The 27,188-nt window shown below is 48.6% G+C and overlaps 1 protein-coding gene across 1 annotated transcript in view; it reads right to left on the bottom strand.

Moving 5' to 3' along the window:
- Positions 14,270 to 27,188, bottom strand: part of KCNIP1 (potassium voltage-gated channel interacting protein 1) — a 271,337-nt gene continuing 258,418 nt past the window's right edge. Inside the window, exons 3-8 of the mRNA XM_005694519.3 lie at positions 26,521 to 26,590; positions 24,999 to 25,069; positions 24,208 to 24,315; positions 20,024 to 20,128; positions 18,663 to 18,725; positions 14,270 to 15,111 (exon numbers count right to left, since the gene is read on the bottom strand). Of these exons, the coding sequence (XP_005694576.1) occupies positions 15,064 to 15,111; positions 18,663 to 18,725; positions 20,024 to 20,128; positions 24,208 to 24,315; positions 24,999 to 25,069; positions 26,521 to 26,590 (465 nt within the window). The 3' untranslated portion in view covers positions 14,270 to 15,063. The remainder of the gene's footprint in view (positions 15,112 to 18,662; positions 18,726 to 20,023; positions 20,129 to 24,207; positions 24,316 to 24,998; positions 25,070 to 26,520; positions 26,591 to 27,188) is intronic.

The following is a 27,188-nucleotide window of genomic DNA, read 5'->3' as shown; positions in this document are numbered from 1 at the left end:
TGTTGGTTCTACCATCAATCTGTTCCTCTGCTGACCTGGGGATTTGACTGCCCATGGTTATCATTTACAGCCACAGCAAAGTCAGAAAGATCATGGCTGGTCCTGACATTTGTCACTGAATGTTAACTCCCTTCCATTAAAAAGTGTTAATTTCACCAGAGTAAAAAGAGGCTGCTTTCCTTCACATTACAAGGCATCTAGAACCTTCTTAAGTTTTCTAGAAACTAAAATCTTTAGAAACAGTTAACGCTGGTTTTCATGAAGGGCAGACAGAGCCTCCAGGGGCTAAGACTGTAGAAATGGGAGCTTCGGAGGCCAAGAGGCAGTCCAGGCTTTAAGTGGGAGAGGCTGTTGGGGTGGGCACTTCTAGCTGTCGGTGATGGTGGGAAGTCTGGGGAATGCACAGACAGCCCAGGAGAGGGCCTGGGTGGCGGTGTCCCCCCCAGGGGGACAGTGTGGGAGGTGGTTCCCAGGCAGGCCTCCATCAGCTTTGAAAAGACGAGTGCTGGGTTAAACGCTCAGCACAGCTGCCTGCAGCAAGCCACTCTTGTGAATGAAGAGTCCACGTTTTGGGAGCAGGGGATACAGTGGAAGGCTCCCCTCTCTTGGGGAACCCCATGGGGGAGGGCTGAGCTGACATCAGAAGACTGCCACCGGAAAGGGAAGTCCTGTGCCGGGTCCCGCCCTGATGCCCCCTAGGTCAGGAATGCTTTCTGGATGGGAAGAGTGGAGCAGGGAAGATAACCTTCCTTTAAAACGCGGACACTCTCCCAAAGCCCATCGTGTGAGTCAGAAGGCCGAAGCAGGTGGAAATGCCTTACCTTAGCCTCCCTCCCCAAACTGGCATTTGAGCCCATCTCAGTCTGTGGACCATTCAACCCAGACGACAGAAAGGGTGACTGGGCCCAACCCGACTGACCTTTGTGGCCTTCACATGCCCAGGAGCCACCTCTCTCAGAACAGAGTGGGTGACGAGGAAAGACACAGCTGGGGGTTGGGGAGCTGTGTCTGAGGCAAACAGATGCCTCCACATCAGAATGCTACAGCGTGAGGGACTGAAGAGGCCAGCTACACCACCCACTACTGCCCAAATCCAGAGAGGGGCGTGGTCAGATTTGGGTTACCTTGTCCAGTTTGTTGACTTAGCAGTGCAGCCAATGTCTCTTTGATTGAAGGTGTGAGCTAGTCCTTGAAGAAATTCTCTCTGACTTCCTGCAAATAAATATTTGCATCAGAGTGTGGTGGTTCTGGTGGCCCAGCAGAAACAGGCTTAAGAGGAATGAGAATGGCTATAAGGGAACAGCACACAAAACTCTGCTATCAGACAAAGCTGTGAGTGAAGCTGATGTGGTTTGCAGCAAAGGCGAGAGCTAACACAAATGTGCTCTCCTGTGCGGTTACAAAGAGTAACTCGCTAACCCTTGGTCACAACCCTGATCAAGAAGGTACAGTGGCTACTTTTTATTATTGTATTATTATTAGTTATTACAAGTTAGGGTCCTTCAAGAAGCAGAGGTCAAGAGGAGATCAGATGTGCCAGAGATCCGGGACTAAACGGCTATGAAGGGTAAAGGCCGGGACACTGATGTAGGGCTAACAGCCGTAAAAAGGAGAGAGGGCAGGAAGAATGGGTAGAAAGAGCTTCCGACAGCAGTGCAGTTCTGAGAAACCCCCAGCCAGGCCGATGGCAGTCTCCAGGCAGAAGTCACTTTCTAGACCACCTGTCCTGCAGGAACAGGCTGAAACTAACACCCCCGCCCCCACACTGCTCAGTCACTGTCTGGCACGGCCTGCAGGGTCACATGGCCCCAGGCCCAGCAGCGGTCAGCCCTGGGCTCCTTCTCTTCTGGGGCAGAGGGGGACGATCACACCCACATCACGGCCCCTACTCTGAACCCATAAGCAGAAGGTAAGTTCTCTTGAAGGAGGTCTGGGCAGCACATCTCCACGGCCACCACACCCCCATTTTACAGGTGAGGAAACTGAGACACAGAGAGGTTATGTCACTTGTCCACAGGCTCAGGCCAATAAGTGGAAGAGCTGGCACCAGAAGTGGCCTGGTGCCAAAGTTCACCCTCTCAACCTCTGGTCATATTGTGGGCTGTGAGGCTATCTGTTGGGTGTTAGGGGAAGGTGCAGCTTTGGAACCAGGCAGACCAGCATGCCCCTTCTTGCTCTGGCACATACTGGCTGTGGCAGATTGTGCCTGGGGTACACAGAGTGCCTGGAAGTGTGGCCAACAGAGAGTCGGTGCCTCGGCTCCAAGGGGCGGCCCCGGGCCACACAATACAGAGTGACAGGGAGGAGAGACGCGTTCCAAAACAGGAGGATGTTTGCAACAGCTCTTGGGACTCTCCAGAGGGCCTGAGAAACGGCTACCCAGGCAGTCCCCTCCTTTTGAGCAGCGCCTTCAGGTCAGACTCACGTGCAGAGCGTGGTTATCCTCCGAGCCCTCCTCCCCTCATCTCTGGTCTGATCTCAGCCTAGGGCTCTGTCTTCATGCAGAGTGTGGGGGTGTTAAGATCCAGCTTTCTGGATTATTTCCAGGAGTCCCATAAAGAATCCAGCTTGGTTCTCCAGATCATGACCAGTACGATATGGAAGCTCTTCTGGTTAATTTCAAAGACCTGCTTCCTATTGTCCTTCCTGTCCATGCACTGAAGCCTGTGGGTAGCCTGGCGCTAGGGAAGGCCCAGCCATCAACCTGGAGAGGGGAAAGGTGCCAAGTACTGGCTCTCAGGTCAGCTCCGTACTGATGGGCATGTTGTTAAAGGGCTTTGCCTGAGTTACTGTGTTAACCCTCAAATTTAAACTAATACTGTGAAAGGTGTTACTAGCTCCAAACGTGTTGTCAAACGTGATGCTGGCGAGGGATGTGTTCACTCAGCAAACGATTCCCAAATGTCTGATACGTGCAGGCGCTGTGTGAAGTGCCAGTGCATGTGGGGAGAAGAATGTGATGTGGGCCTTTCCCTTAGGAAGCTTGAAATTCTGGGGGATTTGAACACAGCAGCAGAGGAGCTCAGCTGCGAAATGCGCAGAGGTGGGCGGGCCAGCCACACTCGAGGTTGAGAAGATGTCTCAGAAGTGGCGACAAGGACTTCCCTGTTGGCGCAGTGGATAAGAATCCGCCTGCCAATGCAGAGCGCACAGATTTGATCCCGAGTCCGAGAAGATTCCACACACCAAGGAGCAACTGTGGGATTGCCCGTGTGCCACCGCTACTGAGCCTGCGCGGTGCAGCTTCCGAAGCGTGCACGCCGAAAGCCTGCGCTCGGCGACTGCAGCGAGGCGCCCACGAACTGAAACCAGAGTCGCCCGCCTTCGCCACAACTGAAGAAAGTCCACGCAAAGCAACGAAGAACCAGGGCAGCCAAAAAAGGGTGGTGGCAATTATATGAGGTCTCAAGGGTGAGCTGAGGTTTGCCCAGGGGCTAGGGAGAGAGAGAGCATTCTACAAAGAGGGACAATGCATACAATGGCATGGACGTAGGCAACACTACAGGAGAGCAGCCTCTAGTTTGGTTTAGTTGGATATAGACTCCTGGGGAAGCAGTGTCAGCAGACAGAAGTGGGCAGTAGGTGCGGAGTAGGCCATGAGCCATGCTGTAGGCCTTGCTAAGTAGGTGAGATTTTATCATATACATTATGGGAGAGTCTTCTCATGGAATACAACAGAATAAAATCGACAACAACAGTAATTGCTATTATATGGATATAATAATTATCATAATTTTATTCTCTTTTTTATAAGTGAGTATACCAGACCTTTTTCTAAGGGCTTTGCGTGGACTCTTTGCAACCCCATGGACTGTGGCCTGCCAGGCTCCTCTGTCCAAGTGATTCTCCAGGCAAGAACACTGGAGTGGGTTGTCGTTTCCTCCTCCAGGGGATCTTCCTGACCCAGAGATCGAACCTGCGTCTCTTATGCATTGGCAGGCGGGTTTTTTACCATTAGCGTTACCTGGGCTTTACCTGAGCTAATGTGCTAATTCTTAAATTGAACACTTATTAAGTGTTAAAGTATTACTTTAAGTGTTAAAGTAATTTACTGCAAAAGGTGTTATTAGCTCGACTTGACAGGTAAGGAAACTGAGGCACAGGAAGAGAGTGAGTGGCTGAGTCTAAAGGCAGGCTGCCTGAGTCCAGGGCACACATGTGCCCTGCTGCTTGCCTAGGGAGAGAAGCAGTGATGCAGAGCCCCAGAGTGTGATGAGGACGCTGTTCCTTTCCGCGATTTCCAAGTCCTGTCCTAGCCTTGTCCCTGAGGGTTGGTTTTTACTTCGTGTTTCAGTGTCAGGCAGCCCTGAGGTGGTTCTGAGGTCTTGGGATGAAAGACCCAGATTTCAGATAATTCACAGTCTTTCCATTGTTGATAGTACCTGGTTAATATCCCACTCTCTCTGAATGTCAACTCTCACTCCCGAGAGGCGGCCTGCTGACAGCAGGAATGCTCCTGAGCTGATTGCCCCGTGAGCAGGCGCCAGGCCTGGGCCTGGGGTACCTCTGGAGTGAAGTGCAGCAGCCTTTCCCCTCCTTCTCACCAGGGGAAACCAGGCGAGGTGTCTGTATGGACATGTGTGCTAAGTTGGTTCAGTTGTGTCTGACTCCTTGCGACCCTGTGGACTGCATCCTGCCAGGCTCCTCTGTCCTTGGAATTGTCCAGGCAAGAATACTGAAATGGGTTGTCATTTTCTCCTGCAGGGGATCTTCACAACTCAGGGATCGAACCTGCGTCTCTTGTGTCTCCTGCATTGGCAGGTGGCTTCTTTACCACTAGCACCACCTGGGAAGCCCATAAGCTGTCTACTAATTTCTAGCTAATATTTCATCTCTACTACCTTTAGGCAGGAGTTCTTAACATCCCCATTCTTCAGATGAGAAAGCTGAGGCTTATGGAGGTGAAGACTTCTTGCTCAAGATCATATAGCTCATAAATGGCAGAGCTGGAATCTGAACCCAGCCTGTAAAACCCACTCACTTTCCCCCACAACATTCTAATCTTGTGAGGTAAGTATTACCATCCCTGCTTTATAAATAATGAAATAGAGGCTCAGAGAGGTGTAGTCACTTATCTGAGGTCACATAGCAAGTACATCACAGCAGTGGGGTTGGAGCCCAAGCCTGTCTTTCTCCAAGGACTCTGGGACAGCCTTTCATCCTGGTTCAGCCTAGACTCTAAGGAGGCCAAAATCCCTGGAATTCGGAGAATCTTCTGTTCTTCAGTCCCCAATCCCCGAGCCCAGCGCCCACTCTTAGCTCTGTGCATCTGGAAAAGCAAAGAGGCTTATTCTGCCTTTTCTGTCTCTCCATCCCGTGACCTGATTCTGCAGCACTAGGGTGAACCCTGAACCAAAATTCAGAAGACTGAGTCAAGCCCTTGTGTCGCCTCTTGACCTTGGGCAGACCACTCATTTGTAAACGGGTGGTGAGTGCCCAGCTGGCTTCCTAGAGGAGCTGCAGGGAGAAGCAAGCAAGCAAAGTGAATCAGAAAAGGCTTTGAGAGCAGCCCAGGGTGGTGTAGGAGTACTATCATCATTTGGCTGTTTTCTTCCCTTCTCCCCTCTTGCTTCTCTGCAGCCTCTCCCAGCAGGAAGGCGCTCTGCAGGCCTCTCTCCAGACCCACAGTTAGTGGCACCCCTCTGGTCTGGCTTGTTGGACCACATTTCTCAGAGTTTTCCCATCCTCAGCCCTCCCAGCTGTCTCTGAGGCCTCTGCCTCCTAAGGGGAAGATGACAGGGCAGATAACCCAGTTGCTGTCGTGATCAAACCCGAAAGCAAACAGAGGAAGATTCAGAGAGGGCCTGCAGCTTGCCAGGCGCGTGAAGGGTTTAATTGTCACTGCCACCCTGCGAATTCTTCTGGTTTACTTTTGATGGACATGAGGCTAAGAGGTCACCCGCTTAGGGCATTCTGGAAGGAGAAGTCCACCTCTGGGCTGTTGCACTCACTGGGAGGCCAGACCCTTGACTCCCTTCTACTCACCCTGCCAATGGGCAGGTCTTTCAGTACCCACATCTGTGGCTGTCTGTCCTGGAGGCCTAACAAGCCAGGACTAACAAGGCCTGGGCTGGGAAGATAAACTTTTCCTTCTGGCTGCCCAGGATCTTTCAATCACCCAAAGAAATGGAGACTCTGGGGACACCTCTACTCCTGGCCCCTTCATCCAGCCCCACTTCAGCTTCAGAGCACCAGGTGGGCCTGAAGCAGGCAGGGGCAGAGGCCTTTGTCTGCATTCTGGCAGGGCCAGTGCCTTCAGAGGGCAGCCTCTGATGTGGGCAGGAAAGAACTGCTGTCTTTGGGGATCAAAGATGCTGCTTCCGGTGGGCAACCCCATCAACCAGCATGTGATCTTGGACAGGTCTCATCCCTTCCCTGAGCCTTGGTTTCTTGGTCTGTGAAATGGGACCATATCCTTACCTCTCGGGGCTTCCCTGATAGCTCAGCTGGTAAGGAATCCGCCTGCAATGCAGGAGTCCTGGGTTCGATCCCTGGGTTGGGAAGATCCCCTGGAGAAGGGAATCGCTACCCACTCCAGTATTCTGGCCTGGAGAATTCCATGGACTGTATAGTCCATGGAGTCGCAAAGAGTCGGACACGACTGAGCGACTTTCACTCACTCACTCACTCACTCACTCACTCACTCACTCACCTTACCTCTCCTTGGTGTGGGCGGGATAAATGAGTCACCACGTGAAAGTGAAGGGAAAGCAGCGTCGGACCTGCTGCATGACGCGTAGGCCTCGGAGCAGACATAAATGTGGGATCCCTTCCAAGGCGATGGCAGCGGAGCGTGACCCGGCGCCCAGCCCTGGGAGGCAGGAGGCCCTCTGCATGCCCAGGCGCTGAGGTTTGGGGTGGTGGGGCGCATCCCCCCGTTCCCTCTCGGGCAGCAGCTTCGCGCCTGGCTCCCGGGCCCTGCGGGGAGGCCCAGGCTGAGTCCCGCGGCGCGTTCAGCGGGGCGCCTGCTCCATCTAGCGGCGTCTGGCGAGCAGCACCGCCGCGCGCGCCCGCGGGCCACAGCCTCCCGGTTCCGCTCCCGGTTCCGCTCCTGTGTGCGAAGAGAGTGCTGCTGAGTGCGCTGCGCCCCGCCTTCGTTCTGCGTCTCCCATCGGCCACCACGGCCTCTGCGGGGTCCTGCAGCCTCTCACGCTGGTCCTACCGGGTTTTTAGTTCTTTGGTCCACTCACCCGCCAGCCACTCCCCATGCTTTTGGTCGAATTCGTGAGGTCCCCGGGTGGTGCTAGTGGTAAAGAACCCGCCTGCCAATGCCTGAGAGACATGGGTTCAGTCCCTGAATCGGGAAGGTCTCCTGGAGGAGGCCATAGCAAGCCACTCCAGTGTTCTTGCCTGGAGAATCCCATGGACACAGGAGCTTGGAGGACCGTGGCTCAAAGAGTCGTAAAGAGTCAGACACAACTGAATTCACTTAGCACGCACACACGCACGCACCACCATCCTTCCCAGAGCTGGTCCCTCTTTGGTCTCTGGAGACACCTCTCTTCAGCTCCATTTCAGCCTGCGGCTCCATTCCCCAGAACCCTGTGACTCCCTGCCCCCTCCAGAGCAAGCCCCTTCTGTTGGCCTGGCATCTGAGGCCGTCCATCTGGTGGCCCAGCCTGACCCCTCACCACCCCCATCTTGGCTGCTCATGATCCTTTAAGCGTCACTGGCTTCCTGACACCTCTCCCTGATTTGGGGTCCCCTCCTCCTGCTTGTGGTCTCTCCAGGTCCCACCTCTGCTGGGAGACCTTCCAGGATTACTAGAATCCTCTGCCATTCCCTTTGGACAGCAGTGTGGAGGTGTTATTGGAGTGAGAGGTGGCCAGGTCAGGGGTGTGCGTGGAATGACTTGTTGTTGTTGTGAGGATTACGTGAAATGACTTTAGGCACTTAGAATGGCATCTGGCTCATTGTAAGCACTGAGTTAATGTTGTTATGGCCATTATTATAATTATTAAATCCTGTGTCCATTAATTACCAGCAGTGACTTTGGGCCCCTGATTTCACTTCACTGAGTTCTTCTCATCTGGAAAATGGGTACTTTTAAAATTATTTATATTCCTATCCCAGAAAGTTGCCGGAGTTGCAGCCGTGAAATTAAAAGACGCTTACTCCTTGGAAGGAAAGTTGTGACCACCCTAGACAGCATATTAGAAAGCAGAGACATTACTTTGCCAACTAAGGTCCGTCTAGTCAAGGCTATGGTTTTTCCAGTGGTCATGTTTGGATGTGAAAGTTGGACTGTGAAGAAGGCTGAGCGCCGAAGAATTGATGCTTTTGAACTGTGGTGTTGGAGAAGACTCTTGAGAGTCCCTTGGACTGCAAGGAGATCCAACCAGTCCATTCTGAAGGAGATCAGTCCTGGGATTTCTTTGGAAGAAATGATGTTAAAGCTGAAATTCCAATACTTTGGCCACCTCATGTAAGGAGTTGACTCATTGGAAAAGACTCCGATGCTGGGAGGGATTGGGGGCAGGAGGAGAAGGGGATGACAGAGGATGAGATGGCTGGATGGCATCACGGACTCGATGGACGTGAGTCTGAGTAAACTCCGGAAGTTGGTGATGGACAGGGAGGCCTGGCGTGCTGCGATTCATGGGGTCGCAAAGAGTCAGACACAACTGAGCAACTGAACTGAACTGAACTGATCACAGAAAGTTGCCGCGGTTCTAAATGAGGTGCTGTACAGAGATGCTGGGCACTCAGCAGGTGTCCAAGAAGGACTAGTCCTCTCCGTTTAGTCCACTCTCTGGCTGCTCATCAGCTTTTCATAGATCCTTCTCAGTTATCCAGAAGTTCTTCTGCCTCTCTGGAGGCAGAATGCCTTCTTCCCAGCGGACTTTAATCTTTTCCCTTGAGGCCTTCAGTTGATGTGAGGAAGCCCAGTACCTTTTAGAGGATAGTCTTTTATTCAGATTTAAATGTCAATCACATCTATGAATGCAAAATTTAAGCATTGCTTCAGTCGTATCCAACTCTTTGAAACCCCATGAACTGTGGCCCCCCAGGCTCCTCTGTCCATGAGATTTCCCAGGCAAGAATACTGGAGTGGGGTGCCATTTCCTTCTCCAGGGGACCTTCCCGACCCGTGGATCGAACCTTCATTTCCTGCATGTCTGGCATGGCAGGCAGATTCTTCACCCACTGGACCACCCGGGAAAAGCAACATTTGGAATGGCATTCGACGAAAAAATGGGTACAGTGGCTTAGCCAAGTTAACACAAAAAATTAACCATCACAGTGGGCTAATATTTATCTTGTAAGGAGCTTGTGAGCACATTCATTTTCTCTCATTCGTTCTTTCTAAGTTCCTTCTCTGCCTCTCCAGACTCCTCTCTGCTTCCTTTTCTCCATCTTTCACCTACTTTCCAGCAGCCAGTTTGGTGTCTCTGTCGCTTTCCCCGATTGAATCCACAACGACCCATCTTTCTCCGCCTCTCCCCAGGCACTCACTATTCTGTGTCAGCACGGAGACTTTGGCTCCTTGGACTGGGCAGGGAGTGGGGGGTCTAAGAGATGGGAGGGCTGGGTACTCTTAGTTCCTGGTCACCTGCCACAAGGTTCTGGCCATGCTTCAGGAGTTCTCGCCTGGAGAAGGGGCCTGGCTTGGACTCCGGGAGCGGGGAGGCGAGGTAGGATTCACTTGGCAGGCTTCCTGGTGGGGGTAGAGAGCGGAGTGATACAGGTGGAGAAACTTGGCTGGAATAAACTGGCCAAAAGACTGACCAGGGACGGTAAAATGATGAGGCTTGTTCACGTAAAGTGTAAAGTGCTTCTTGAAGAACAGAGGTCCCAGAATGGCAGGCAAACCATGAAAGCTGGTGGTGGTGTGCTCGGGGATCCCAGACCAATTTTAAAAACATCTATATGATATAATTTGACTTATAATAAAAAAATAAACTACACATACTTAAAATGTATAATTTAATGTTTTTGATAGATGTGTATACTCATGAAATCATCACACAATCAAAATAATAAATACACCCACCACTCCCAAAAGTCTCCCCTTGCCCCTTGGTGATATCCTTCACTCCTCTCTGTGCTGACCAGCCCCAGCCCCCGATAACCATTGACCTGCTTCTTGGTACTATAGATTAGTTTGTGTTTTCTAGATTTCATATTATGGATACATACAGTAGGTATTCTTTTTGTCTGGTTTCTTTCATCAGTATAATTGTTTTGCGATTCATCCGTGTTGTATCTGTCAACAATTCATTTTTCTTTATTGCTGAGTTGTATTCCATTGTTTGATAATTGCACTGGCTTAGGTCATAAGCCTACCCCTGAACCAATCACTGTGGCCGGAGGCATGGGAGGGAATGATTAGCCTAGACTATGTCACGTGCTCCATGTCTAGACCTGTGAGTAGTTAGCTCTCAAAATCTCATGCACCATCAAAAGTCCACTCAGAGGGGCTGGTGACTCGTGAGATTTTCCTCTTCTCTTCAAGATCTGAGGTTTTTGGTCTCCAATCAGTCCCTGGACGGGGGTGCAGAGGTTGTTTTTTGAGGTCTGCAAATTAAATTGGGCCTTATTCTGATGTGAAGAGACTTCTTTCAGCTCCTATAAGAAACCCATATGGGCATCTTTGCACATGTTTTTGGCATCGTTCCCTCTAGAGGAACTGTAATTTGGCTTGAATTTGTGGACTTGTTTTCACTGCTTTGGTTTTCATGACTGCTGCTTTCTAACACCTTCTGGTGTTTATACATCATTACAGCTAGTTTTAGGAATAGGTGGAGACAGTTTTCATGTTCTCTGGGAAGTGGAGCTGGGCTTGGATTTTGGAGCTGGTAGGCTTTTAAGCACATTTCCAGCTGTTGTGAGTGCTTCCCTCTGTGTCTCTGGGCATCTTTTTCTCATCTGAAGCACAGGTGCCTAAGTGCCTGCCTCACAGGGCGGTTGTGAGGTTCAGGTAGGGTCTCATCCATGGAGAGCCTGGCGCCGAGCAGCAGCCCCCACACCACCTGGATCTCCTCCGAGCAGCTTCTCCAGTGGGCCTTCCTGGCCTTGCTCAGGATTTATTCAGAGAGGGGATGTTAGCAAACCAAAGGATTGGTCATGATGGGATTTTTCATTTCCACATCAGATCGGATTTCTTTATTGGAATAAGAGAATCTCAGAAGCCTGAGCAAGAAGTCACAGCAAGCTTAGACCCAGGTTTTCTGAAAGTGCCTGATGACCCCTCAACCTCTGAGATCACGTCAGCTTCAACACAAAGGAGCCTTTCCACTCCACCCTGTCTGGAGCAGCCACCCCAGTCATTCTTCCCATGTTACCCTTCTGTTCTCTTCATACCACTTTAACTACCCCAGATCATTTTATCGTCGTCTGTTTGCGTTCAATAGAATATAAGATTCATGAGAGCAGGACACATACCGGTCCTATTCATTGCTTGTTTTAGGTTAGGTTCCTCCAGAAGCCAGTCCTGGGACAAGGATGTGGAACTGAGTAGTTTACCTGGGAGGTGATTCCAGGAAGTAATGGTAAGGGGGTGCAGGAAAGGAGACAGGGAAGAGAAAGAGGTCAGTAAGGGGTGCACTTTTGAGTAAGCTACTACTGTGGGTGATTGGGGCTCAATTTCAGTGGAGAAAGTAGTCTGGGAAAAGGCAAGAGTTCTTCCTTTTGGGACCTGGGGTATTGATTTGCCAACTTGGCATTAGTCATTGGCTAAGGGCTGCTCCTAGGAAGTGTTAACAACCTGATTCTTCCTGCCTGCCCTGCCTGCAAACAGAGTGGGGCTATCTTGGCCACAGTTTGTCTGTGCCAGTCAGAGTCATAGGCAAAAAGTCACATGCATTTACAGTCGGCAGCCATTGAGTCCCCAGGAGTGAGTGCCAAGGGTGTCTGGCAAGACGTCTCCTACACAGCTGAATCCCCATCAGCAGGCATGACGACTGGCAAATAGTGATAAGCTGTTGGATGATTCAGGAGGAGGAGGATCCCTCCAGGATGCCAAGGGGATGGATGTTCCAAGCTGAGAACCTTGTTTCTCTAATACCTCAGTTGCTGAGGGATGCATGGATTCACAAGCGCCCAGGCCTCTTTTTGTTTCTGTGCCTCTGTGGAAACCGCAGAGTTTATTTTTATCTCATTCCTTTATTAAAAGCTTTGACTAATGCTGGCCCATTTCCTTGCAATTGCTCCAACAGGGTGTCCTTATCTCTCTACCCACCAGGACGACCAACGTCCTTTCTGTTGCTTATTCATCTGAGGACAAGTTTTGAATCTTCCTTCCATTCGGATTTCTCTCTGATATCTCCAGATGCTGATTTTCCTGTCAGTATTAGGTTCTGAGGACTGAATTGGGTTTCTTACCTGTGGTCTGGCCAGGACAGGGAAAAGGGTAGCAGCCCCTCCATTCTTCTAGAGCAAGGGCTCTCAGCCCTAGCTGTACACTGGAATCACCTGGAGAGTTTTTAACACATGCTGATGCTCAGGGCTCCGCCTCTGGAAATTCTGATTCAGAACCTGGGATAAGGCTCAGGCATTAGGTACTTCAGAAAATTTCTGTGATTCTGATAGGTAGCCATGGGGGAGAAACGCTGGGCTAAACCAACATAGGCATTAAACAAAGGCATCTGGAAAGGTCATAGGTATGTGTAGGTTCAGGTGCAGCTTGATCCAGCAGCTCAATGACCTCATCAATTTCTGGTTTATTTTTACATTGTTTATTTTAAAAAAAGCCAAACCTCTCTGCTTATCTCCTGTGATTCTGGTTTATCTGTCCTTTGGTTATCAGATAAGCTCTCAGAATTCCCAAATCACTGCAAGCTGTCCTAGGACTGTCTCTTATTCGGGTCCAATAGGAGGCAGAACATCTTTGACCCACCGTTCCTAGCACAAGTCTTGAGATTCATGCTGTGTGGACTGGCATATGTACGAAGCCCAGCTCTGAGCCAACGACTGTAGCCAGTGGGACGGTTCAGACCCTGTGCTCACTCGTAGCCCTGGGTGTGGTCCGTTCCCCACTGTGGCTCTGTGTGCATCTTACCATCACTGGGCAACTTCTGAGGAATTCTGATGTCTGGGTTCTACCCTCAGAGATTCTGCTTCAGTTGGTCAGGGGTGGGGTCCAGGTGTTGGCATTCTTCAAAGCTCCCCAGTTGATTATGAACGTGTAGCCAGGGTGGAGAACCATGGCCTAGACATTGTACAACCTCAGGAGGCAGGTGTGTACCCAGTGTGGGCAGGGTCACAAGTAGAGATCCTCTGCTTGGGCCTAACTGTATGCCTTGTTAGGGGCCAGCCACATGTCCAGCAGCCTTAGATGACTGCATGGCTGCACTCAGGAAGCTCAAACAGAGAGGCAGAGCAGCAGCCTCTGTATTCCTAGCCGTAAGAAGCAGTAGCCAATGGCAACCAGATTGGGAGTATTTCATGCATGCAGAGGTGTGGTGACCTGCTCTTGCACAGATCCCTAAGATACCTGAGGTATCCACAGATACCTAAGGCTTCCCCTTCTCTGTATCTGTTTCCTCATCTGCTATTTGGGTTCAAAAAATGCCTTTGCCTCTCGGAGCTGACCAGAGATGAGTGAGATTTGTGTGAGGGACCCTTGGCTCCTAGAGGGGAGACAGAATCCCCTAGTAGGAGGCTCTAGGACGCTGTGGGAAGAGTGCACTCTTTCTAGGGAGCTGTACTACCTTAGTCAGTGTCCCTTACCTCTTTGAGCATCAGGGTCCAAACCACCGAGATGAAGACTCTACCTTCCAGAGCATTCTACCATAAAATAAGGTCATGTGTATCAGCCCTTAGTGCAGCCCTTGGCAGTAATAGGGGTTCAGTACATGGCTTTCTTTCCAAGAATGCCACTGTTAACTCTTAATCTTTTTAATGTCAAACGAGGAAACCAAGACTCCCAGTGTTTAATATAAGCAATTATTTGCTGTTTATAGGCTGGAGTCTCTTGATCAACTCCTGGATTCCAAGTCCCTCAGCAGAAGGTCCTGCCCACCACTTCATCTCTGTATCCCCAACCATGCCATGTGAGGCTCCAGACTTTCTACACCAGAGGGTCTTGGGAGTGGCAGTTGTGCTGGAAGGGACAACGTGAAGAGTCTCATCTTTAAGCTGCCTTTGCTTATGGTCACAGTCTTTGCATTTGAATCAGATATTTGCCTGGGGGAGGGTGATGCTCTGCTTAGCACAGTGCCTGGCACAATGGAAGTACTAACAACTGGATGCCAAAGGAATGGACTAGCCTTCCCTTTTCATAACTTACCTTTTCTGCCCAATGTAGTCATGGATGAAATGAAGATGAAGAGTGTAAGAAATAGTTCTGTTTATTGATTAGAAGATGGTATAAAATCACAGCGATTTGCAGGCATCCTGGGCTTTCTGGGGGGGGTCATGCAGTGCTGGACTCAGGCAGGAGATGGAGTGGGGCATGGGTCACTGGGCACAGGCTCCCTTCCTGCGCCAGTAGCGCGGATGCTAGCATGAGAGGGCACTACTGTCCTTGTCTCTGGAAACGGAGCACATGGGCAGTTTGGGTCATCAGAGAATGCCGTGCTTAATAGTTCAGTCCTATCCTACATATGTTAGGTGCTGGCTCTCCCGATCTAGTTATGGTAGATTCTGACTGTGCTGTATAACACTCATTCTTCCCACCAAAGAAAGGGAAACAGGCACATTGGTTTGGGAGGCCAGAGGATGGTGCGTGTTTGGCTCAGGTCATCTTGCTTCCAGATACATCAAGGTCTGCTGGACTTGGAGGCAGTGGCCTGGGACACGCAAGCAGAAAAGTGTGCACTACTGTTTAAGCTCAAGCAGAGGGACCTTCCACAGGGCAGCAGTGTGAAGAGATGAGCATGCTTCCAAAAGAAACCCGACTTCATCTTGTCTCTCTCGAGAAGAGGGAGGAGGAAGAGCTGGCAATCAGAGACTGAGCCACATGGTCCTGGGTTCCATAGCGTGTCTACATAGAGAATTCTTCCAAAGTGTAAAAGGTGTTTCCGTCCCAAGAGTTAGTGTGTAAAATCAGCAGGAGGACCAATCAAGGTGCTCAGTTGGCTGTTTAGTACGTCTCTGAGAGCCAGATGGCTGCGTTCACAGTTACATGACATTTTGGAACAGCTGGAGGGACCTCATGATGTTGTCATCCTGGGAAGGGAGTGGGAAGGGAAGAGGATGGTTAGAATTCTCTGAGGCTTCTCCCTGAGAAGCTCTATAACTGGTGAGCACATCTCCCAGAATGAGGGACTTCCCTGGGGGTCCAGTGGTTAAGAATCTGGCTTGCAATGCAGGGGATGTGAGTTTGATCCCTGCATAGGGAACTAAGATCCCCCATGGCAAGGAGCAACTAAGCCTGTGCAAACACTACTGAGTCTAGAGAGATTCAAAGCAAGAAGCACCTTCTCTGGCCTTAAACAGAAAGTCAGAAGAAGCAGATTATCCAGCAAACCAGTGAAGGCTGCTTCTTTTAAGAAGCTGTGGGGAAGCGCACTTTATCAAATGCGTTTTCTGTACTTACAGAGATGATCACATGTTTTTTGTTTTATCCTATGATGTCATTAATCACAGTGATTAGTTGTTGAAGGTTAAACCATTCTAGCAGTCCTGTAATAAACCCTATTTGTTCATGATGTATTATGCTTTTTACATATTGCTGGACTTGTGTTTTCATGCCTGTGTCCAGAAAGGATACATTAGCTCCCCAAATTTTGTATCTTGTAGTGGCCTTGCCAAGTTTCCATAATAGGGTTATGACAGCTTCATGAATCAAACTGAGAAGTTCTCTCTTTTTCTCTGTGTCCTTGAGTTTGCGTATGATTAGCATCATTTTTTTGCTAAGTGTTTGGAAGAATTTACCAGTGAAGGCATCTGAGCCTGACATTTTCTCTGTGGGAAAATTTGAAATACAGATACAATTTCTGTAACAGGCATAGGACAATTCAAATTTTCTGTTTCTTTTTGTGCTGGTTTTGGTAAGTTGTATTTTGTAGGGGGTTTGTAGACTTCATGTATTATCAAATTTATTGGAAAATTGAACTGTTAACTTTTTAGTGCCTGTAAAGCTTCCGGTGATGTCACCCTTTTAATTCTGGATATTGATAATTTGAGTATTCTCTCTCTTTTTTTTGTTTAAATTGGTCTTGTTAAACCCTTATCAATTTAATTAATTTTTTCAAAGTGGCAATTTTGGATTTACTGATTTTCTTATTGCATGTCTCTATTTTATGTTTTTCTGCTGTATATTCTCTAAGGAGTACGTATGAGATGTAGAAAATCCTCAAATGTTTGGATCTTAACACGTTTCAAAGTCCATGTGTCAGAGAAAAAAGCATCTTAAATTAAAATATGAAAATATGACATCAAGAATCTAGGAATTTAAAGCAGTACTCAGCTAAAGCAGTACCCAAGAAAATTTATCCCTTTAACTGCTTATATTAGAAAAGAATGGTTGAAAACCAATGATCTAAACCTCTGTCTCAAAAATGTAGACGAGCACCTAGAAAACTGAATTAAAATTAAAAAGCAGAAGGAAGAAAGTAATCTGGAGCACGTGCATGCACGCTGAGTTGCTTCAGTCGCGACTGCGTTGCCATGCCCTCCTCCAGGGGATCCTCCTCATCGAACTCAAGTCTCGTTAGCTTTCCTGCCTTGGTAGGCGGGTTCTTTACCACTAGCGCCACCTAGGAAGCCCAGTTTAGAGGACACATGAATGAAACAGAAAGCGGACTAAAGCAGAGAAAGTCGACAAAGTTGATTACGAGTATTTGAAATCTTTTAAAAGCACATGCATTCGGAAGCCGGGCTGCCTAGATTCTAATTCTGGCTCTGTTACAAGTGGAGTGACCTTAAAGCACCTCTCTGTGCCTCAGTCTTTTTGTGAGTGCAATGGTATGGATCATAGTACCTACTTACAGGGTGGTTTGTGAAAAAACCAGTGAGGTAATGAATAGCTATAGAAGTTGCTAATGTGAAAAACTAAACTGATAAAAAACCTGTCAAAAACCATAGTACAATCAAAGCATAGTCAAAAAGCATAGTACAATAGGGCACAGTATTTAAAATTAAGATGATATAGTTCAAGTTCCATCTCAATCATAATATCTGAACTTTGCAATACCTCAGTTTTCCCTTCTTTAAAATGGGTATGATGAGCACTGGTGGTTAGCCAGCTCATAATGATTAAAATGTGGAAACTTTTCTAACCGTGTTGGTAAATAACTGCTGACCTGAGCCTCTCTTTCAGCAACTTCCCCTCTGGCTGCCTGATAACTGGTTCAGAACCCCTAGACTACCCAAAGATCCACCAGCTAACAGGTTAGTAGCAAGCTTAGCAGGGTTTCTCCAAGCCATTGGTCAAAGTCAGTTAAGAAAGATCAATTCTCAGTCTATTCTAGCTTTTAAATATATTGACTATGTGAAGTTTATGTAATGTGCCTAAAACCTGGCTGGTGCTCACTACCTGTTAATAACTTCTCCCCTCTCCCACTTTCTTGCACCTGCAGTTCTTACTAAGAGGAGATCAGAGTAACTGTATATCTTTCTGAAACAAAGTAGGAGTATAGATGCATTTTTCTATTTCCAGTTCAGTCTCTGGCTGACTCTGGGGCCAGCGTATCCTTTAGAACACAAGCATCAGTGGAGACCCACTGAATTAGGATCTGCATTTTAATAAGAACTTCAAGGAGGCTGGTTTGCACATTAAAGTTTTAAAAGCTTGGCCAGGGCAGTTGTGCTAAAATGAAGCTTTCTAGATCCACACCCAAGATCTAGAGTCTCTGGGATTGAGACCTGGAAATGTTCATTTTCACAATCATCTGAGGCAATTCTTATGCACACTGTGGCTTAAGAATCTCAGCTTTAGACTTTTTCCAGCAACTCCCTTATAATCTAGGGCAGTGATCCCCAATCTTTTTGGCAGCAGGGACTGGTTTTGTGGAAGACAATTTTCCCACAGATGGTGGGGGGCGGGGAGGGTCGGATAGTCTGGGGATGATTCAAGTGCATTACATTTACTGTGAACTTTATTTCTGTCGGGTTTTCCTGGTGGCTCAGCTGGTAAAGAATCCGCCTGCAATGCAGGAGACCCTGATTCGATTTCTGGGCCAGGAAGACTACTGGAGAAGGGATAGGCTACCCACTCCAGTATTCTTGGGCTTCCCTTGTGGTTCAGCTGGTAAAGAATCCACCTGCAATGTAGGAGACCTGGGTTCGATCCTTGGGTTGGGAAGATCCCCTGGAGGAGGGTATGGCAACCCATCCTAGTATCCTGGCCTGGAGAATCCTGTGGACTACAGTCCATGGGGTCGCAAAGTGACTTTCACTTCATTATTGCATCAGCTGCACTTCAGATCATCAGGCATCAGATCCTGGAGGCTGGGGACCCCTGGTCTAGGGAGCGGGCCATCAGGCAGAGGAAGATTGAGAAATGACAGTGCTGCCCACTTGGAAGTCTGCAGTTCCACAGAGACCCGCTCTGGGCTCTCACAGCCCCCTGCTCCCCTGCTTAGTCTGTGTGGCTCAACCCGTGCATGGCCAGAACCGCAGGCCAGTCTAAGGAGTGGAGGTTGCTGAAATCCTGAGCTGTATTGCTGAGGCTGCGGTGGCTCTGAGTCGGAGGACTGCAGGTTTCCCGTGTTCTCCCTTCTTCAGATCTCCGAGCCCCAGATTTAGAGGTTTTGTGCCCTGGGATCTCTCCTTACCTCCTGACAGGATTCAAGAAATTCATCTAAAGTCACGATGCCATCTTTATTTTTGTCCATTTTCTGAAAGACACAGGAAGCAGTTTAAAGAAACTGGTAATCTGCATTCCCAAACTTGCTTTTTGCTCACCAACATTCCCCTGACAATTAGGATGGTCTTTCATCGATCAGACAACTCCAGGCCCTGGTTACAGCGCTTTGACCCCCATGAGCATCTTTCAAATGGAAACGCTGGCTCTGGATGCTCGTCTTCTCGTCACCCGATTATTCTGCTGACCCCTGGCGTGTCTTGCCCAGTCTCACTCCCAGCCTGTCCATTCGGCAGTGAGCCCCATGAGCATCTTTCAGATGGAAACGCTGGCTCTGGATGCTCGTCCTCTCCTCACCCGGTTCTTCTGCTGGCCCCTAACATGTCTTGCCCAGCCTCAGTCCCAGCCTGTCCATTTGGCAGCGGGCACACTGGGCATGGGCAGTTCTGCTCCTGTCCGTGGCACCTACTGTATGGCCTGCAGTCTCCCTGAGCCTCCGCTTTTCCCATCTGCAAAGTGGGAGGATTAGGCTAGAATGAGCTCTCGTGTTTGCTGATACTCTCCTGCCAGGCGAATTCTTTTCTTTTTACTAGCATACCACTGAGATCTTGCCACTCTTCTAAGTCACAGACTAACAGCATCCACCTACTTTTTACCAGAGCAAGGCTAAACTCTTCCATTTAAAGATCTCGCTCTAGTTTCCAGCCTATCCTAGCTTCCACCTGATTTCCCCTTGCTCCTCAAGCACAAATGCTCAACACCAACGACACAAATGTGCTTAATGACATCTTCAGTATCTGCTCTGAGGGCTTCCCAGGTGGCGCTAGTGGTAAAGAACCCTCCTGCCGATGCAGGAGACGTAAGAGACACAGGTTCGAACCCTGGGTTGGGAAGATCCCCTGAAAGAGGGCGTGGCAACCCACACCTCTATTCTTTCCTGGAGAATCCCATGGACAGCAGAGCCTGGCAAGTTACAATCCATAGGTTAGCACAGAGTAGGGCACAACAGAAGCAAATTAGCATAAGGAATACACTTAACAATATCTTTGATGTATGCACATGTGCGATTTACTCTGATCTCCCAGCCATTTTTATGAAATTTAGAGTCCACACGCTACCACTTACACTTAATGATATTCATCCTTGTTCTCTTCTGTAGTGTATACTTGTCTACTTAATAAAATAATCTGCTCCCAGGGGATGGTACATCTTGCAATTCTCTGTTTCTTACCACATGTAGTGGAGGCTTGGATACAGAACACTGCTCAGATACTTGTGGGCTGATTGGTCTAAGGTGAGCTTAAAGCTTACACACAGGGTGTGCGCTCTTACCTGGAAGAAGATGTCCACGTGCTGCCTTGGAGTGTCTTCTTTAAGCACAGGATATGTGTATTTCCCCATCATGTCATAGATGGCTTTGACAATGTCCATCATCTCCTGGAGAGGGGACACGGAAGCACACAGAGTGGGAAGCAGGAAGTTAAGCTCTTCTCGGTGACAGTCTGGGGCTCTCTGTCTCCCTTGAGAATGAAAGGGATTAAAAGGAACCTCAGCTAATGAGAGGGAGTTAGAAAGGAAGCTGAAGGGTATGTATCCTGGGAGCCTCTTCCCAGGACAATTCTCTTTGTTGTCAGAAGTTCTTGGGTGGCTCACCTCTTCCTGAGCTTTCCCAAGTAATGTGTTATAAGTGGGATTTGAGTGGATTTGTTCACGTACTGAGAGACCCACACCGCATTTTTGGAATACCTTCTCTCTACTCTGTAATTCCTTTGCGTGACTGGCCTGTGTGGCTTTGTTTGAACCAGCTGATTGGAACAAATGTGGACATCTGACTACGGAACTGAGTCAGTATGTCGTCATCTCTTGAGAAGTCGGGGTGAAAAGCTGGAGTTTGGGTCAGAGTTGGTAGCATGGGCAAATCATTTCCAGGTTTTAGCTGAGATCAGGGGAGAGCAGACACTGCAAATAAATATAGAGATGAACTTCTGTAAAGTGTAGGCTGGAGCAGATGGAATGGAGGAGATGAGAGAAATGCTGGAGGACGGGAGCGCAAGCAGAGAAGTGACGAGGGTGGAGGAATAGAGAGGGGAGAAGGGCGGTGGCAGACGGAGGAGGACACAGATTCTCCCATGAGGAATTCCTCCTGAGCCTACACACATATACACGTACCCACACACGCATGTGTTTTCTGAGAAAAGTGGTTGAATTAGACACAGACAGGGAACGAGAGAAACCCTGGAAAGGCAGGGTCTGAGAATGGTTACCCTATTCACTAAAGTGTCCTCTGGGGTCTCCCCACTGCCAACCATTCTTGCAGAGGGCAGTGTGGCCGTCCTAAGACAGAGCTGCAGGAGGGAGACGAGAGAGAGGAAGAGACGGGTGTAGCATAGGGGGAGACCAATGGCTTTCTACTTTTACTGGGGATTAAAATGTGCTACATTAAACTACCTGTAACATTTTTCACTTTAACAAGAATTATTTACTTCTTAAAAGACTTTTTAGAGAAATTACCTATATCTTTACAAGGAAGGTCTCAACTTAAGCCCATTGATGTTGATGGTTTTCTATCTTTGTTACCAAAAAATCCCTTTCTACAAAGACAAAAATTACCCTAGGGCCAGATAGATGTTACGAATCCTTTCATATTTTCTTTCCAACCTTTTAGTAACATGGAACAGTGATCAGTACATACTCATTAAAATAAGTAAGTGGTTCTTATTGTTCTGTGGATCTGTTTCCCCAAAACTGTGAGCTCTGAGGACACACGCTTGATCCTTCATTGCTTAATTCTCTGCGCCTGGCGCCGTGTCTGCAGGGGCTGGGAGCCCCGAATCCGTTAAGTGGCCCCGTGGTGTTTTCCTGGTTACCCTGGCCAGGCATGGTGTTCCATGGGCTTCCTCGATCCCTACTCAGAATGAGGAAAAGGGATGTAGGAATGCAGCCTTGTCTTCAGGATATTTGATGGAGTGTCTACAGACACCTGGAATTTCCAGGTGGCACTAGTGGTAAAGAACCCCCTGTCAATGCAGGAGATGTAAGAGACACGGGCTCTATGTCTGGTCGCAAAGATCCCCTGGAAGAGGGCATGGCAACCCAGTGAAGTACTCTTGTCTGGAGAATCCCGTGGACAGAAGAGCCCGGCGGTCTGCAGTCAATGGAGTCTCAAAGAGTCGGACATGACTAAGCGACTGAACGACATGGGCATTTATTTTGCAGATTATAATCCCAAACTATAAATTTGTATTTTGTTGCTCATATTATAATATCAATAGCTTTGGCTATTGTGAACTCCTTCAGGCTGACCTCTATGACCTTCAGATATGCTCTTCACCACCCTTTTTTCTTTAATAGCACTCCCCCCCGCCTTTTTTTTTCTTTTTGACACTGTAAGATGCTCTAAGATCATCTTGTATTTTCTCTTTCCCAGGCCTGGAGTCAATCAAGTCCAAGGAGACTGGTTGCTTTTCTTGGAGAATGGTGTTTAGAGACCAGGGTCAAGGTGCCAGCACTCATTGCTGCGGGGAGTCACTGCTCTCGGGACAGAACTAGGGGACGTACACCTGCCCACGAGCCTGTTCAAAAAGGCGTGCTTTAATGCGTCCTTAGCATCCGCATGGCTATCGGTTTCTTTCCTGGAGAAGGAAATGGCAATCCACTCCAGTGCTATTGTCTGGAAAATCCCATGGACAGAGGAGCCTGATAGGTTACAGTCCATGGGGTCGCAAAGAGTCGGACGCGACTGAGGGACTTCACTTTCACTTTCACTTTTCTTTCCTGAATAACTTTTATAACAGAAAGGACTTAAAGATAAATTTTGATTGTCCTCTCAGGATTTTCTTTGCTACGATTTTGATGAAACTGTTTCCAAATGACTGCCAGGGGAAGGTCCAGCTATCTTCTCCAGGAAGCTGCTTATCCGCACTTTATTTTCTTTTAAGGAGAATTTTATTAATCCTGCCTCCAGAAAGGTCTGATGGATATTTAATGGGAACAATTTTGTCTAGTGTGTAAATTACAGAAGGGGAGCAGGAGTTAGTAAGACTATTCAGAGATGGAATAATGGTTGAACAAAAGTTGAAGATCTTGTTATACGTCTCAATTTAGAGTCCTTTTTAAAATATATATTTTGTAAAGTAGTATTTGAATATTTTAGGCTATCTTTTGTTGTTGTTTCATTGCTAAGTCATGCCCGACTCGTTTGTGACCACATGTACTATACCCCATCAGGCTCCTCTGTTCATGGGATTTCCCAGACAAGCATAGTGGAGTAGGTTGCCATTTCCTTCTCCATAGAGCATCATATATTTGAGTATATATAGAAGCATTTAATTATTTACAACAGTGAGATAATATACATCCCACTGTAAAAAATAATGTTTAAATGGGATGTATCATGCTAATTTAAATTTACATCTAACTGCTTTTGCATGGTTTTCCATGGCCACTTGTTATTCCATCATATATTGGAGTTCTTACCATAGCTGCTGTTAGTGGACATTAGAATTTTTCACATTCTGGGGATTGTTCACCACTTTATCTTCAGCACCGAGAACACCTAACAAGCCCTCAAATATATGTTGAGCAAATCCATGACTGAATGAATGAGGAGTGGAAATTGGAGGGTTGAGGTGAGGATTAGAGATATTTGTAACTCTGGACACTGTACCTGGCACATAGGAACTCAGGAAGTGGGATACTATGAGATGCTAAGTCCAAGCTTTGGCTGAGATTCCAGGATACAGTAGATACCAAAGTGAGTTTTGAGATAGGCCTGTGGGCTTCTCACCATCTAGGTACCACACCTACTCTGAGGCTCTAAAGGTGTCCAGCAGTGAAGCTTCAGAAATTATCTGTGATGAGTTATTTAGAGATGGCTGCACCTGATGCCCTGAAGGTTTTATTTGTTGTTAAAATAGGTTGTGGCTAATAGGAAAAGGGGACGACAGGATGAGATGGTTGGATGGCATCACGACAGAGGATAAGACAGTTGAATGGACATGAGTCTAAGTAAGGTCCAGGAGTTGGTGATGGACAGGGAAGCCTGGTGTGCTACAGTCCATGGGGTCGCAAGGAGTAGGACATGACTGAGCGACTGAACTGAACTGCACTGAATGTGATTCAGTTGTAATCTCCTTTTCTGAAAGATCTCCTTTTTTCTCTTCTTGGCGATGCCTGCAATGTTACAATTCCAGTTTTTACTTTTAACTTGTGGCCGTTGACCTGTTAAAATGCAAATCACACTGGGAAGAGTTATTCTACACTGAAATAAATCATTTATACCCCCTTTGGAATGTGCATTGAATAACTGAGATTGAATAAATGAATCTGCTTAATCCTGAGTGTCCATGAATGGGACAGGGTAGGACAATGGGGGAGGTCAAAGGTGACCTTCATTTTGTCAGGAACCAACTCTGCCCCAAAGCAGATCCTCCCTGGTTCAGCCCATTTCATCCGCATGACTGGGGCTATTTTCTCTCTAATTAGCTCTCTCATGCTCCTAGCCTCAGCTCACTTACCTCTTTGTTTATGTATCCATCTTTATTGATGTCATACAAATTAAAAGTCCATCTTAGTTTCTCATGGACGGTTCCTCTCAGTAAAATTGACAGAGCGGTTACAAAGTCCTGAGAAGTGGAAGAGGCATGAGACATTAAGCAGCGAGCCACTGGGTGGGGCGGTGCTCTGTCTGTGGGTCAGACTCCGTGACTGTCTTTACAAAATGGTGTCGCCCAGGTCCTCTGTCTCCTGAAGGATGTGGCCAAGCTCAGCAAAGTACGCCACCCACCTTCCACTGCCTACTTTGCCCCATACTGGGGAAGGAGCTTCTGGAGGAAGAAGGGAAGTCAGTGTGTGCTGACATCGGCTGTCGCCTTACCCACTGGCAGCAATTACCGTGCAAGTGGTGGCATCATCTGGCAGCTGAGAGTGTAGGCTCTGGAAACATACCACCTGAGTTCAAAGCCCTCCTTTACCTCTTACTGTCTGACCTTGGGAAAACCACTCTGTCTCTCATTATCTTACTTTCGTCTTCTGTAGACTGGTAATATACAGTAGAACCCTACCTTGTCAGGGCTATTGTAAGGCTTAAATGAGTTAATACGTGTAGAGCGCTAAGTGCACCTGTGAGCCGCTGGACTGTTAGTCCCCGAGGCCCTGAGTTCTTGGAGGACAGTTGTTTCTTCTGTCTTCAGAAAATCCTTCTTAAATGGTAGAGAACGGAAGCATTGAATGATCCGCTCCTCCCAACATGCCCGTCATTTAAAGGAAGAGCTGATGGGGCCCTGGGGCCTCTGAGAGACAAACATACCTCAAACTTCACGGAGCCTGTCTGCGTGGTGTCGAAGGCATGGAAGAGGTAATGGGCATACATGCTGGCATCTGCAAGGCACAGAAGGAGAGGCAGGTGATGGGAACAGGGACGCCGCACAGGGGAGGGAGATCACTTAAAAGCAATAAGAAAGAGGAGAGGGTGATGCTGGGGTGATAGAAAGGAAAAGGCTGCTGAGTGGGAAAAGCCACTGCTGTGAACTGAGGCCTGTCTGGTTTTCCTGGGGTTTAGGGGGGAGGTTCTAGCAAAAGCTAAGACAGGTTTGCCCTAAGTCTAGCCATCCCTGGAGAGACGCTCCTGTCTCTGTGTACAGTTCTTGCTGGATGAATGAGTTGGTCCTGTGTGTAGAAGATGCTCTTCTGGATGGCAGCACAATGCCACGGAGTGTGCACCCGCTAAGGGTCAGATGACCTGGACTCCGAGAGCAGCTCTGTCACTACCTAGCTGTGTGACGGCAGGGACGTAACACAGCCTCTCTGAGCTTCACCTTCCCATCTCGGCACACGGTTTAGCTTTTCACGTAGTCATATCATTAGAACCATCGTCGTTTGCCACATAGTCAAAACTCAATAAAGAGCGGCTCAACAGGACTCAACAAATAGTGGGTCTGGGGCCTGCGTGGGGCGAAACTGTCCCCAGATGGGGGAGGAGTCCTGTACTGGAACTCACACCTGAGAAGGCGCCTGTCTGCTGCTGAGGGAGGCGTATGAGAAATAGAGCCCCCAAAGTGTCTAGGACACTTGGATCTCTGTTTCATCGGCACCCAAGGAATGGGTCCTGCAGGAGATGGCTCCTGGGCAGGAAGTAAGTTGACATGTGACACACGGAAGCCATGGGAAGCTTCTGATGCCCCAGACCCCGGGGCCAGAGCAGGTGCCTGCAGGAGTCAGGCAGGGTGGCAGAGCGGCTGTGAGCCTGGCACACAGGCTAACCTTATTTATAAGCACGATTTTCTTCACCCTGCATCTTTTAGGATTCCTTTATTTTTATAGCTTCTGGTATTTACTAAAGTTCTTTTTCAAAATTCCACCTTGCCTCAGCCCTTTAAAGGAAAAGACGGAGCATGGCGCAGTGGCAGGTGGGCCTAACACAGCAGAGCTTTGGACACACACTCTGGGGCCCAATCCTGGTCTGCTGCTCTCTGGCTGTGTGATCTGCAGCCAGCTGCTTAGCCTCTCTGAGACTCAGAGGCCCCATTCTCCCATAACCACACCAGCTTTCAAGACACTTTATGATGCTGCTTTATCACTACTGTCTCTGGGAGAAGGCCCATTTTCAGAGCTCTTTTCTTCTAAAGCTTTAGTGGATTCCACATCTTGCAGTAGGGGAGGAACGCTGCTCCGAGCTCATCCCAACCCTGAGGAGGAGGCAGACAAGGCCCCATGGCCCTGGAGGAAGGAAGCCTGCCGGAGAGAGCAGGGAGGGAGCCAGAGGGAGCAGAAAGGGAGCTGGAAGTTGCAGAGAGGGAGCCGCAAAGGGTCTCTTTCAAGACGGAACTCACCTCCATGAGGGAAAAACTGAGCATAGATCTGCTTGAACGTCTCTTCATTGACCACACCGCTGGGGCACTCCTGTGTGAGGGAGACGGAGTCAGTGGGCGAGGCTGAGAGCTTTGGGGGTCCTCATGAGCCCTGGTGGACAGGGACCGGGTAACCACCTGTGCACTTCCGTGACTCCAAGGAGAGTGGCTGGAAGTTCTGCTTTAGGACTAGGACTGGAGCTGCTTTGCAAAATGGTGAGATGTTATCAGAGACTGGGCACTGTGAGGTGGGAGTCTGGGCTGTGGGATTTTTAATAGAAAGATCTGGGTTTGGATCCTGGCTCAGCCCCTTCTATGCTTTGTGACTTTGAGTGAGTCAGCCCTGATTCTCAACGTCCTTACCATGAGAGTGTAAAACAGGGCTACCAGTATCTTCCCAGCCAGGCTCTCAGGAAGTTAAACGTATGAAATCATGAGATAAATTAACACGTTGGCTTTCAGGCTGCTACTTCAGTCTGTGAGCTGGGTCAGCAGCAGACCTAAATCCCCACATTTCCAGGATAATGACACTGATGGTGTGATGGGCTATCCTGAGGCGAGTATCCAGGCCAAAGCCGTGCCACCCTGCCAGGTCTGGGCCACTGGCTGGCTTCCCATCCACCGAGACTGCCTCTTTCTTGCTTGGCACC

The sequence above is a fragment of the Capra hircus genome, chromosome 20, assembly GCF_001704415.2.
Source record: "Capra hircus breed San Clemente chromosome 20, ASM170441v1, whole genome shotgun sequence".
NCBI lineage: Eukaryota > Metazoa > Chordata > Mammalia > Artiodactyla > Bovidae > Capra > Capra hircus.
The sequence above is the reverse complement of the archived record's forward strand: the minus strand, read 5'-3'. Positions and strand labels throughout refer to the sequence as shown.